This window comes from Epinephelus moara, chromosome 8 (genome assembly GCF_006386435.1).
Source record: "Epinephelus moara isolate mb chromosome 8, YSFRI_EMoa_1.0, whole genome shotgun sequence".
In the NCBI taxonomy this organism is placed as follows: domain Eukaryota; kingdom Metazoa; phylum Chordata; class Actinopteri; order Perciformes; family Serranidae; genus Epinephelus; species Epinephelus moara.
The window spans coordinates 41271700-41285747 of NC_065513.1; the positions used below are offsets into that span (position 1 = coordinate 41271700).

The 14048-nt window shown below is 43.0% G+C and overlaps 1 protein-coding gene across 1 annotated transcript in view; it reads right to left on the minus strand.

Moving 5' to 3' along the window:
• Positions 1-14048, minus strand: part of fras1 (Fraser extracellular matrix complex subunit 1) — a 399990-nt gene that overhangs the window by 172677 nt on the left and 213265 nt on the right. Inside the window, exon 18 of the mRNA XM_050050884.1 lies at positions 4185-4325. Coding sequence (XP_049906841.1) covers positions 4185-4325 — 141 coding nt within the window. The remainder of the gene's footprint in view (positions 1-4184; positions 4326-14048) is intronic.

Genomic DNA, 14048 nt, shown 5'->3' on the forward strand with positions numbered 1-14048 from the left:
CTACACGGTTCATACTACATTTTTGAAAAAAGCCTTAAATGAAAGCTGAGAGTCTGCACTTTAAGCAGGTATTCATTGTTTCATTTAAAACCCATTGTGGTGGTGTACAGAGCCAAAATGACGACAACTGTATCATTGTCCAAATAATTATGGACCTGACTGTATGTGCGAATTGGTGAATGAGAGGCTGATTGCAAAGTGCTTTGTCCAGTAAGGAAGAAGGGTGCTAAAAGATGCAGCCCATTTACCATCTACTGTATTTATCTTGGTGCTTTTTATAGCTTTTGATGTGAGGAAGCNTGCTGAGGGCAAGTGAGCGAGGGCGACTCAAACTGTTTTTGGAACGCAGCCCAGTAAGGAAGGAGGGTGCTAAAAGATGCAGCCCATTTACCATCTACTGTATTTATCTTGGTGCTTTTTATAGCTTTTGATGTGAGGAAGCAGTAAATCTGTTCTCCATCCTTCCCTCTACAGGCACTCATTGTGCCTTTAATGTGGTTAAAATGTGCTACATAACCCATTCAAACACAACTAAACTATTCTCTGCAGTAATTTTGAGAAATTGGTATAATTGTGTTTAATGAACTACACCTTCACTAATCCCACTTTAGCACAAAGCTGTGAAAAGCTTTCACAGCAGACCTAACCTGAAAGTGCACCTGTGGTGAACACAAACTGAATTATAATACCTATCTCTGGGGCTCTGGGTCACATTAATTCTGTGTAATATCAATGCTTTTCATTACACTGACTGAACCAAGAGCGACAGTCTGGACCCAAGAACACCAGGAGGCAGACTCCAGCAGCGTCCAAACAGATCATCACTCTCCAGAGTTCCTTCAAACAGCTTCTGGAGAAAAAAATAATCTTTGAAATAAAATTTCTCCCACAATTTGGCTTATTTACAGACTCTCTTATTCTGGATTTCACCACGGTTGATTTCAATTTAATTTCCCTGTGCATACACAGAAAGAGTTTTATCAGTGATGACACTGTTGTCCTATGAATCACACCTTCATGAAAACTGCTCATCATTAATCACACCTTTTCCCAATTATATTTTGGTTGCATTACTTTCTAGCTATAATTAGAAGCTATTTCTTTCCTTGTGTTCCTTCCAGCAAAAGTGTCTCAGTGGTGTTGTGCACCTGTCAGAGAGGAGAGAACATTTGGACATTTTGTTTTCTTGCTTACACAGTGGAAACAAGTTTACATGGGTCAAAGAAGGTGAGTCAATAATTGCAAAGCTTTACAGCCTCTGTGGTTTATTCCTGATTAGAGGCAGCAACAGCTACAGGCACTGCAAGTCCACATAAATGGCGCCTTAATTTGGACCAACAATTATCCTGATCATTGTCTTTTTGGTTTAGAGGCGCCGTTAATGATAATGACAACAATGATTGTTTAATTGTATTTTAGGAATTTACAAAGTATAATGTTCCACAGTTAAAAGCACCAGTTAAATAACTAAATTATGAACACTGCCGTGTGTGAAGTTATTTAACACATTTACTGAAGTACTGTGCTTAAGGAAAATGTTGAGGTACTTGCATTTTATTTTTGTAATTCCATTTAATGTCACTTATTACTGCATTTCAGATGTAAATATGGTACTTTTTATTCCACTTCTTTGATTTAAAACACATGTAATACAATGGCGGTTTTAGGGGAGGGCCAGCAGGGGCCAGTGCCCCCGTAACTCGAAGTCCGGCCCTCCCTGTGGCCCCCCTGCCAAAGAGTCGGAGGGGCAACATGGAACGCGGAACTAAATCGTCTCAACCAGTTGCCGGTCGAAAACATCAGTAGAGAATTGTGTGGCTGTATTTAAGACAACTCTGAGCCTGCACGGCAACACACAGCACCATTGAAGTAAGCTCTGAAAACGTTCTCGTTCTCATTTGGCTCATGGTAGTTACATGTCACACCATGTTGATGTAGCCATGTCAAATACGATCTGAACTATTAGCTCCGGCACCTGTGCCTCGGCCGGATCGTGCACGCCACGGATCCAGTGGGTTGCCTGTCCCAGAGGCATTCAACTACCAGAGGGCTTTTGAAATCTTGTTTTCGAAGCCGTGTAAAATTAAATGCTCTGATTCAGGGTGCCATACTTGCAAATCGTGAGGGAGGGAAGGGGGAAAGCAGTAATTTGTGTCTGTTTGTGTGAAATTAATTTAAGTCTTACCTTTTGTTTTCTCTTCGTATTGCGTATTTTGTATTGTTCTGCGTATCTGTAACTGTGTTTGTGAGTGAGAGTTTTAAAAGAATATTTTGTATGCACATGATTTAAAATGATAAAATAGCCCTCCATTAGTACGTTAGTCATTTTTCTTTTGATTAGTGAAATGTTAAACCACTAATCCTTAGCCGTATTTTAAGTGTAACCCTTCACCATAACATACCACGAGTGATTTATCAGTAAAAATAGAACATTTTTCACACATAAAAAGCACAAATATGTTGAAATCTAGGCATATTCTGCCATCATAACTTGGCTCTCAGAATTCACCAGATTGATGCCTTAAATCAAATAGATACAAAATTTTCTCCTGGGGGAGCATGCCCCCGGACCCCCCTACAGGGTTGGATGTAGTCTCCAAAAATCCTGTGGGAAACACTGATATACATATATATATGTACATATATATCTTATTGTTCAGACTTAGATATTTGACCCTACTTGTATGTGCCCCTGTATCAAAAGGACTGGCCCTAGCTTGCCCCCCCCCCCATTGAAACTGGCCTAGAACCGCCACTGATATAGTAAGTAATGGAAATAAACTCCACCTTCACCAGCACCACATTAAAGTTTGTTAGATTATGCACATTATTCTAACACCCACATAGATGCATTTTTGTCTTTTTTAGGGGGGGCAGGTGATCTTTAGGGGGAGACAGCAGGTTGACTGTATTTGTCACATTGAGGTGGTGCACATCATCTGAAAGCTGGGAACCTGCAGATTATTTTCAGATGCAGCTCAGCACTGTGTGGCAACTTTTTCTAGTCATAAATCTGTAATAAACATTGTGTTTCGGTGAGGCATCTATCAATACAATGACCATTATGTTTCATAAGTCGTTTTAAGTTCTATTTTTGGGTTGATATCATTTGTTACACAGTTGTGGTGCTAAATTTCACTCGCCACTTGATAAAATGGTCAAGAAGCCCTTTAAAACAACACACTAAGATACCAAGACCTTGAGGAACAGCACAGAATAATCCATGCTGTGATTTCAAAAACATTTCACATTTGGAAATTTCTGTAAGATCTGCATTTTTCAGTGACTTGCTGGCGAGCACTTTTGTTTTTGAGACTGCTGTGAAACCCCCTTTTGTCAACAAACCTATCAAAGCCTAACATCTTCTGAATGCCTGGGGTCTGTAGTTTGTTGCTGTAAAGTTTCATGAGGCTGTGATTATCCCAGAGGTCACTATAGGTCATTTTTACAGTGAGATCAAGTTCCAAAAAAATGGCCTCACTACAATGAAATGGCTGCTATGAGGGCTAACATTATCACACATGAATAAAACTGGGCTCACTGAATCCACAGCAGTCTCAGCTTTCAAGTCGTACCCAATTTATACATTTTCAATACTGTTTATGTACTCCAATATGCAGAAATATTCAAATACAAAAGGCCAAAATAACACGTACTTTCATACGGCATGCATTAAGTGGTCCTGTCTATGCAGGGGAGACTTGTGGGTATCCACGGAACCCACTTTCATTCAGATGTCCTGAGGTGAGAGGTCAAGGGACCTCTGTTAAAATGGCCACATCGTTTTTCCCTCGCCACAATTTAGCCTCAGTTTGCAGCATTATTCAGCCTCCTTTCTGAGAAGAGATCATAACAAAGTTGGCGCCACTGGATGCCTTGGGTTGTCTAGTTTCATATGATATCAGTATCATCGCTCTAGTTTTAAAACGCAGCCAGATACAGCCTCTTAAAGACGGGAATGTTGGCTGGGATGATATTGCTACTTTTACTTTTTCGCTGCTCTTGCACTGCTATCTTTGTGAGGACCAGCTTCTTGACCTTGAGGACATCTTTGTGAAGTGAGGACAATTTGTCTGGTCATGCTTTAAGGATTAAGGTTGTAGGTTATGTTGGGAACAAAGGGGTGCAAAATGTTAATTGGTGTGCTCACAAGTACAGCAATAAAAAAGTGAGTGTGCTCTCACCTTGGCACTCGTTGTCCTGGATAAAGAAGCCTTGTGGGCTGGTGTCGACACAGCGGCCCTCGTGAAGGCTGAATGGGGGGCGACAAGACGTACAGTTGTCTGCAGACGGCCCAGTGCAGAGCCAGCAGGAGGGATGACATGCTGGAAAGGACACAGGGAACAGTTTTTATTTTCACCACAAAAACACATGTAAAGCCATGGCCACAGATGGAGGACCAAGTGTGCGTCCTCGCTACTTTCCTGCTTCCACAATAACAACTTTAAAGGAGGCTGAATCGCAAGGAAAGAGTTTAGTTTGTGGAAAAATAAAGAAGATGCAGTCATTGTAATTATAAGGCACTCAGAAGCAACCAGGGGCGTATTGTTACAGTATGATGACAAGTCAGTTTAGAGCAGTGTGGGCTTGTTTTGCTGTATATATTACTAATTTGGCTCCACTGAAGCAGCAATGCGGCATTAATGCATCAAAACTGAATGAAGGAGGACTGCGCTTATTGCTATAAATGTATACACTTAAAAATAGTTGGAGCCAGTGTATCTGGGCCTGAAGCGCAGCCAATGTTCGCCACTATTTTTGTTATCCTGCGGCCATTCTACTGTATCTTGTTCCCTCCCTATTGGCATTTTTGGAATCTGAGTCTCAACAGCTTTTAGCTCAGCTCTGCCAGTTAGAAGTAATGTAACACTCAGATGAGGCCGGCAGCCAGCTTCACCAATCAGAAGTTACGCATTAACACCGGAGTCGGTGCCAGCTCAGAGAGCCTGATCCAAGACGGCCAGGAGCCAGAAAAGACTTCTGAAATATGCTCTGCTGCTTAGTTTGGACTATTTAGTTTATGTGACGAAACATAAAACTTGAGCAGGGTCATTTTAGGATGATTCATGGCTGAAAGATACGGATTTGGTACTTCAGGTAGGGAGGTTCAAGCCACACAAGGTAACCTGGCTCCAAACAGCAGCAAGGTTTGACGTGCTACTACTCAGAAATCATATAATGTGTCATCAGCACGCTCATGTTTACCAACTCAATGTGTCTGTGATGCGTCATAGGAAGGATGGAGGGATCATTTATTGGAGTTACTAGTTCACTTTTTTCAGTATAAGATGAACAATGCATCTCCGCTTTTTTCCACAACATAAAAATGAAGCCAAAATATCCCGGATACTACCGCTGCCATCTTGCGCTGTTGATGCATTTGGAGCAAGAGTCTGCACAGAAGCCATCAGGGAGTGTAGCCAAAGCGTTGAATTACTGCCCATAAACCTGTCCGACCCAATAACGAGCAGCCCCACTGATAGCGAGCACACTGATTGACACACACAGCTGTCAATCATGGTGTCATACCCCCTTTTTATAGCATTAAATATCTAATAGGAAGAAGAAAATGAAACCAAACTGAATGAAAACGAACCTGTCTTCCACTTCCTCCCACTGTACAAAAATGAAGCCAAAATATCCCAGATACAGCCACTGCCATCTCGCGCTGACATCATTTGGAGCCAGAGTCCGCACAGTTGCAGTCTCCACAATATCTAAGTCCCATCCATACACCCATTTGACCAATGGCTAGCAGCACCATTGATCACGAGCACACCGACTGGCACACACAGCTGTCAATCATGATGTCAAACCTGCTTTTCATAGCATCAACAAACTGATTAAAACTAAGCTTTTCAGAAAAACGTACACTTGAACGTACATCAGCATTATAAGAACTACCAATTATGACAGAAAACAACTTTGGGGGAAAAAAAATTGACATGTACTTTACACTGCCTGTTCAAGATGGGAATTTCATGTCATCATTCTGCTTCACCGCTCTTTATGAAAGGTACGATCGTGAAATGGGAGGACAGACTTGTCTCGCCTTTAAGCCTGCAGCAGAGGTGAGTCAACATCTGTGTAAAAAGGCGAGCCGGCAGGACAGGACCATAGACGGGATGAGTGTGACCCATGGCCAGGAGATTTAAAAAGCAGCTAGGAGCAGTTAGCAGCTAACTCAAAGAAGAAGAACAGCGACTGAAAGTGTGCGCAAGGTTGGAGACAATGAGGTCCAGGAGCTCCTTACCCTCTGAGAAGAGGACGAGATGAAACACGAACAGTAAAGTATTGATAATGCCATGTTATGCCATTATTAGTGTTTATAAAGTGCTGCTGTGATATATGTCACACTGGAGGCTGACACCATCACGCCTCTTTTGCTTCCAGGATGCCTGGATGCTAAAATCACACATCGGAGCGGCATGATGCCCCCATTGTTTGGTTCTGTGTAAAAATGCAAAGGCAGCATAACGAAGGGACTTCCTTGCAGCCCTAGAGTGTGAGCTCTGTGTAAAACAGGCTAGCATGTCCTTGTTTATATACAGTCAACGGTTTAATCATCTCAGCTAAGCAATTAGGTTGAGGGAGAGGAAGGGGATTATGGGTAGGCGGCAGGCAGAAGGTGGGTGATGATGGGACGTCAGATTGACGGTCTCGGCTGTGGCTTTTCAAGGTCCTTGCTCTGACACTGAGGTGTTGTTTTTTATAGGCTAAGACACACACGCACACACACACACACACACACACACACTGCAGTGTTGGCTCAGGTAGAGCACCAGTCTGTTCCTGCCAGTGGCTGTCATGCAGAGTGTACACAAGATCCGGATACAGCTGACAGCCCTCTGAAAGAATCCAGAGAGGAGTAATTATAAACACACACATACTTGAGTGCATTGTCTGTATACTTAAAATGTCGGGCAGTGCGTACACACACCCACACACACGCACACACTTGGTGCTCCTGGCCAGTTGATGACAGGCCTTTTGTCTTTCATTCCCACCACCACCAGCAGCCGGTCGGTTCGCGGCTGGACTCAGCTGCCAGAGCTGATAGTGCTGCTCAGTTATTTGTCTTCACCCTGCCAAAGCAGACATCAAAGGCTGCACAAAAGGCCTGTTTCAGGGCGGCCGCAGTGGTGTGGGGTGAAGTGTGTGAGGGCACGTTAAGGGAAGGGTAAATAATCCAAGGGCAGGGTAGTTGTATGCATTTGAAGCCAAGTGTGTAGACAACAAGCACAGGAATGTTGCAGCAGAGGCCAAACCATTCACACAGAAATTTAATACTGGTTAGAAGTGCAACAGTGGAGAGCAGCAGAAACCTGTAGATTTGTTTCTTTAGTCCAAATTAAATTTTAGTATCACCAGCTAAGAACACTTTAGAAATAATTCAAAACCTCTTACCACTCAAGTTAAGAGTAAGTACCTCAGAATTGTACTTAAATAGTGTACTTGAGTAAATGTACTTCGCTACGTTTCACCACTGCACACTTAAGGTTCATCTTGGTCACATCTGTGTCACATCAACACAGATTGAATTCACACAAACCTTCATATCAACAGTCAGAAACGGCAGAGGCATATTAAATAAGCCTTCTGTAAAAGTTATTTTATTAATGAGAGGAGAGGGGAAGAACAATAGGCAGCATCTCCTTCTTTTATTGCAACTTGGATATCTAATTTGTTGCAAGGCGAAAAGCGCATATTGATTCCTGTAATACCCAAATTCATGTGCGCAGGCGTTCTCATCACACATTATCTGGTGCGCGAGCTCAGAGAATCGGATTCATTACTTTGTTTTGTGCTGATAGGGTCATAATTTGAGGTGGGTGCAGTCGATGAGGTTGTGATTTAGTTTGGGGATGTGAGTGCTCCTTAATGCCTTCCACAAACGATGCTCCTGGTACAGTACAGGGATGATCATTACATCAGTGCAGCAGAGAGTTCTGCGAGCTACACAGCAGAAACACAAAGTGGAGGGTTATATCTCATTCCTCTCGAGTGTCGTCGCATTGATTCTGCTGTGTGATGGTATGCCAGAAGTCTGGCCACTTCTGTGAAAGACAATGACAGTGGAGCTGCAGACACATCAAGAATAAAAGTGCCATTTACAGTCTGACTTGACTGCTATTGAAGACTGGGAGTTGTATTCTTGACCAGATTCCTGTTCTTTAAACCACTTAAATTCTTTACAATCTGCTCAACTGCAGCAAATTAGCCCAAGCTTCCTCTCTGGTCACAGCCCAGTCACCAGAGAAAACGTCAGCATTGTACATTTCTGCAAACCATAGATATGTTACATTTATACATTTCATATATAGAGGATATCTTAAAACTTTACATTTACCCTTGCAATTTTCCGTTGTGAAAACAACATGGCTGACATGTGGTTAGGTTTAGGCACAAAAACTAGTTGATTAGGGTTACAAAAACAGGTTTTGGCTTAAAATTCCCGGTTTGGTTGCTACAAACACAGCTGCAAATGTCTCAAACTCTTAGTCTCTTACACAGACGCCATAACGTCAGCACGCTGGCTGACTCTGTCGTCTGTGGACATTCCCATAGGAAAGCAAATCCGTGTACTGTACCTCCGTACTTCCTTGACCAATGGCTGATTAGCTTTGCCTTACACCTGCCTTACACAGGCTCCTATTCCGAAGAAAGGGAGGCTGGTCACTCGAGACTATCAAACTCTCAGCAAAAATATGTGCTTTTGTTGCTAAAACACAGCTTGAAATGTCCTGAGCTCTAAGAAAAACATACCTTCTTTTGTTGCAACAATCATAGCTGAACATGTCCCAAACTCCCTGTAAAAAATGAATGATTCTGTTGCTAAAAACACAGCTGGAAATGTCCCGGACTCTCAGTTAAAAACATTCGCTTTTGTCACTACAAACACAGCTGGAAATGTCCCAAACTGTAAATAAAAAATACTTCCTTTTGTCGCTGCAAACACGGATGGACGTATCCTGAACTCTCAGTAAAATATAAGTGCTTTTGTTGAAGCAACCATGGCAAGCAATGTCCTAAACACTAATAAAAACATACCTTCTTTGTCGCAACAAACATGGCTGAACATGTCCCGAACTCCGAGTAAAAAATGGCCGCTTTGGTTGCTACAAATACGGCTGAACATTTCCTGAACTCTCAGAAAAAAAAATAAGTGCTTTTGTTGCTAAAACACAGCTGGAAACGTCCTGAACTCTAAAAAATACTTCCTTTTGTCGCTACAAACACGGCCTGAAATATCCCAAACTTTCGTTAAAGGGACAAGAGTAGGTCAAAGTTGGGTATGCCCAAAACTCTCAGTAAAAAATACCCATTCTTGGTGGTCTCAAACCTGTCATAACCACCACTGCCTCATATAGATCTAATCTGAACTACATCACATGTATGAAATGTATAAATGTTATGTATATCCCTGGTTTGCAGAAACATACATCATTTGCTTCTGGCGACTGGGCTGCTGGTGAACTGGTTATAATAGACATCAGGTTTCAATCCATTTCCTGTTTCATTTTTTAACCATGTATCCTGGTTGAGTTCAAAAGGGAACTAATGGTTGCCTCCAGCTACTCTGGATCTCCCCACGGGTCTCCCTGGGGTACCCATCCAATCAGGAGTACTGGGAAATCCTCCTGAGAGGAGGTGGCAATGAGGTGAAGAAGTATCCCAGCTGGGGGCCACACCTACCATGACTGTAGTCTTTGTAATGCAAAGGAGCAGTACCTTGATACTGAGATCCTCCTGAGCACTTGGAGCACAGTGACATCCTGCAGGCACACCTCATCTCTTCAGCTTTTTTCACTGTAGTCTCATTCTTCTGGTCACTATATAAAGCTGATGCCCGAAGTTGAGACTCAGAGAGAAGTATATTAAGAGACCGCCCCTCAAAACTTAAGTTTATTATGTTGGAGGCATTTGTTAACCTCTCTGACTCTTGCAGTAATGACATCAGGCTTTGAGGTTTCTGTTTGAATCATTAAACCAAACTGGTTACAGGAACAGGGGCCGGAAAAAAGATTCAACATCACAAAAGGACAAATATGATTCAGCTTCAGAGGGACTGGAGAGGACCTCACACTGAAAGAGCCAGGCTTGTTAGAGGAGCTAATGGACAGGCAACACGGGAGCATTGCTTTTTGTGTTCACCGGCTGCAAAAAGGTCAGCTGCTTGCCTGCTGTGAAAGTTCACAGCAGATTTAAGAGCTGCAATAAAAACAGAAGAGCAGATATGACAACCAGCGCTACTCTTTCATTGTCACTATGATCTGTGTGCAGCATGACACCGTCAAGCAACAGGTGGCATTTTTAAAAGAATCAGCTCTAATGTTTCAAAAGCTAGAAGCATAAGGCCGACACTGAGGAAAAACCCAACAGAATTACAGTCAAAATGTGTCCACTTACTTTCTGCCATAGATATAATGTTGCATTGTTGGGTGTTCATATAAAACATGGTCAAAATCATTTCAAATAATGAGGTAAACATATGTAAAAGTAATCCATGTCAGCGAAAACATGCTTAAGACTGTTCTGAATACGGCAGGGTGTTTTTCACTTTGGTGACGTGCTGACATCAGCTTGTGACGGATATTTTCATCTGCTCCAGGCATGCTACAGCAAGTGCTTCATTATGTAGCTACATGAAGCTACATACTAATGTCAGTGAGACATAACCTTGGTTACCAATGTTGTTCATTTCCTTCCAATTTCAGATCATATTCCAGCTGAAATGATTGTGTTTAGAAGCTTTTATTGGTGAGTATTTTTAGCAGGAGGAAGTGACACATTACTCTCTAACAGTCCTTCCCCAGCTGCAATGACGGTGCAGACATACCAAGATGTGGAAAACCTAGAAACTCTTGGTGCTTCTCAAAGTCAAGGAAGGATCCTTATATGGCTGAATTTCAAGGAGGCTATGTCACTGAGTCCCGCTGAAGGATTGTTCCAATGTCAAGGATCCTTCGAATTCTACTGAGAACCAAGTCCTTCCTTTAGAGAAATTTCAAGGATGCATGTGTGTCTCCTTAGCAGGCATGAAGTACCCACAATTCTGTGTGAACACTGCCAGAAGTGAAGGCGCGGCCTCTTCAATGATGCACACCTGGGCACACGCTAGCTTGTTCCAATGTGTGTTCACCGAATGCTAGGTAGGAGTCTGGCCATGCCTCTGTAGGACCCAACTTGGAAGGACCAGCTGACCAATAACAGTACAGTGGGATTTTTTGGGAGGGGGGGTTTGAAGAGACAGGCATTTAAATGGAGCACCTCAGACAGAAGCCCTTTTTAGACAGGAATTGTGCTAATTTGCAGGAAAGCCCAATCAGTCTTTTCTCAGCATTGGCAGTATAAAAACAAAATGGGAGGGAAGCAGCGGCTGGTCAGTCCTTCGGCGATTCTCTCGACGTAAGTCGGCCCGTTCTTCACCGTCCCCGTTATCTGACGGTTAATGGCCTCTTAGTTTGCGAGGACAAGGAGGGCGCGCAATTCCTTGTCTCCCCAGTTGCTCATCTTTACAGTGTCTGTCAGGTTTGTGTTTCCCTCTTGCTACTAGCTGCTCGCTAATTCCTGCCATCAGCTGTTTCCTGTTTATCCACCGCCAGTGGGTCACACGTGCGGCGCCATCAACAGCTCCTCCCACAAGTCATCAACAGCCCCTCCCATTGCGGAAGGCCGCCTCGTTCTTTTTATCCGAAAAGGTTCCACCAATATGTCTACCCTACGAGGCGGAAAATTGGGCACCTCGGATCAACTCGCCAATCCGGCTCTGTGTGTCTAAACGCTCGCAGCTTGCCGGCAAAACGGCCCAACATTCGCTGTAAATCAGGCGGTATAAAAAGGTTTCATGTCACTGAGTCCCGCCGAAGGATTGTTCCAATGTCAAGGATCCTTCGAATTCTACCTAGGACCAAGTTCTTCCTTTAGAGAAATTTCAAGTCTGGCCATGCCTCTGTAGGACCCAACTTGGAGGGACCAACTGACCAATAACAGTACAGTGGGCTTTTTTGGAAGGGGAGGTTGAAGAGACAGGCGCTAAAATGGAGCACCTCAGACAGAGAGTGGATACAGGTGTTTTGAACATTAAAACATGAAGCACATTTACTGATAGAAACCTGAAATACAAGTGTGAACCTGAAAATGAGCACTACAGCTCTCCTTTAAATTCTGAACGTAAAATCTCACAGAGGAGTGGGAATTATAAACTTTAATCCACGATTACTCTTTCTACATATTTCACCACTCATGGAGGAAAATCATTTCAAACAAACCCCGTTTTGTAAATTTTCTTGTAAGCTGATTCCTGTTTTTGCTGCGCTGCACTGAATGTATCTCATAACTTCAGCTCTTTCTTAAAACACAGTCCAAGTGTAAAATAAATGTACAGTATATGAGCACCTGCCATAACCTTTATTCCACCTCCATTATTTGTACTTAGAATTAATGTATTTACTTTGTTTTTCAATCCTCACTCCCCCAAACAAACAACAGCTATAAAAGGCTCAGAGACACAAGTGATGCAACACAGTTCAGGTGCGTGTTGACCCTTCCCGTGTGTGACGGTGCGCTGCAGCTCGACCTGTCTATCGAGCAGCATTAAACCTCCTACACACCAACTATCTCTGTCTGCACAGGAAGGCTGCAGACAGGAGAGCAGGGAGGGGGGATCAGCCTGGAATTTGCTCTCTGCCAACTGACAGCTCGTCAACTTAGGCTCACTTAATGTATACGTCACTGTGTGTGTGTGTGTGTGTGTGTGTGTGTGTGTATGTGTGTAAAGTCTGGAGTCTGTGAGTCTCTTGTACATGTTTACAGGCCATCCTCCTCCGCTTCAGGACAGTAGCTGCTGAGGAGGTCTGAGCACCTATCAGAGCAACACACACACACACACACACACACACACTTGTACAACAGCCTCCATTGTTCCCAGCCGTGCACCTGAACCCACTGACACTCCACTGAGGGAAACATTACTAAGAATAGAGACAGAACGGAACAACTGCTCTACATATTACAGTGAATAGAGCTATAATGACACGTCATTTATCGAGTTGATCCTCAGCTCACCGCGTCGAGCCTAATTTAGGAAGCTCAGAGTGAGCGGAAAGTGGCAGACACAATAGCTGATGTACAATGTGACTCTGTGCTGAGACAAGCAGTTCACATCCAATTTTCTGTATAATAAACACAAGGCCTTTTTTTTTTTTTTACAAGTGTGAGCAAGAAAAAGCAGAAATCCAATATCTAATTTTTAGAGGTGGCTGAAACATAATGCAGATGACATCACTGAAAATGCAGTTCGAGGCATACTCAGGTGTTTTTATTGTACAGTTCCCCTCAACAAGCAACATGTCAGGTTCGGGCCAGGCTGGGCTGTAATTTCTCATGTTCCAACGGGTTTAAATCAGGTCAGGTGCTCGCCAATTTACTGGTGTATTTTTCATTTATTTATTTTTTTATAAAATGGACATTTCTTGTGCATAAATGGCAGGAGTTTAAATGTACTGAATCAAGACGGAAATATATAGTGGAGAAACGAGGAGGGCTGCAAAGTGACGTGGCTGGCAGTGTTTGTGTCTCCAGCAGGAGGAGAGATGTGCATTACGTGCAGCGAAGAGTGGTGATTATCATGTGTGTGCTGTATTGTCATGGATCGCTGTGCATACTAGACACACCAAGGGGCATGCCTGCTCTGCTGAACCTGTCGTGCATGAGACGATAGACCATTGAAATAAGGAAGAAAAGAAGGAGAAGTGGTGTGAGGAAACACGTCAGCCCTTAGCTTGTGTTAATGCTTTCACATTAGAAATTTATATTATAATATCTTAGTATATAATGATAAAAACTCTGTGTGTGTGTCTGTTCCATGTTTTTCTCCTCACTGACTTGGTCAATCCATGTGAAATTTGGCACAGTGGTAGAGGGTCATGGGAGGATGCCAATGAAGCAATATTACATCAATTGGCCAAAGGGGGGCGCTATAGCAACCCATTGAAATGTCAAACTTTGAATGGGCATATCTCATGCCCCGTATGTCGTAGAGACAT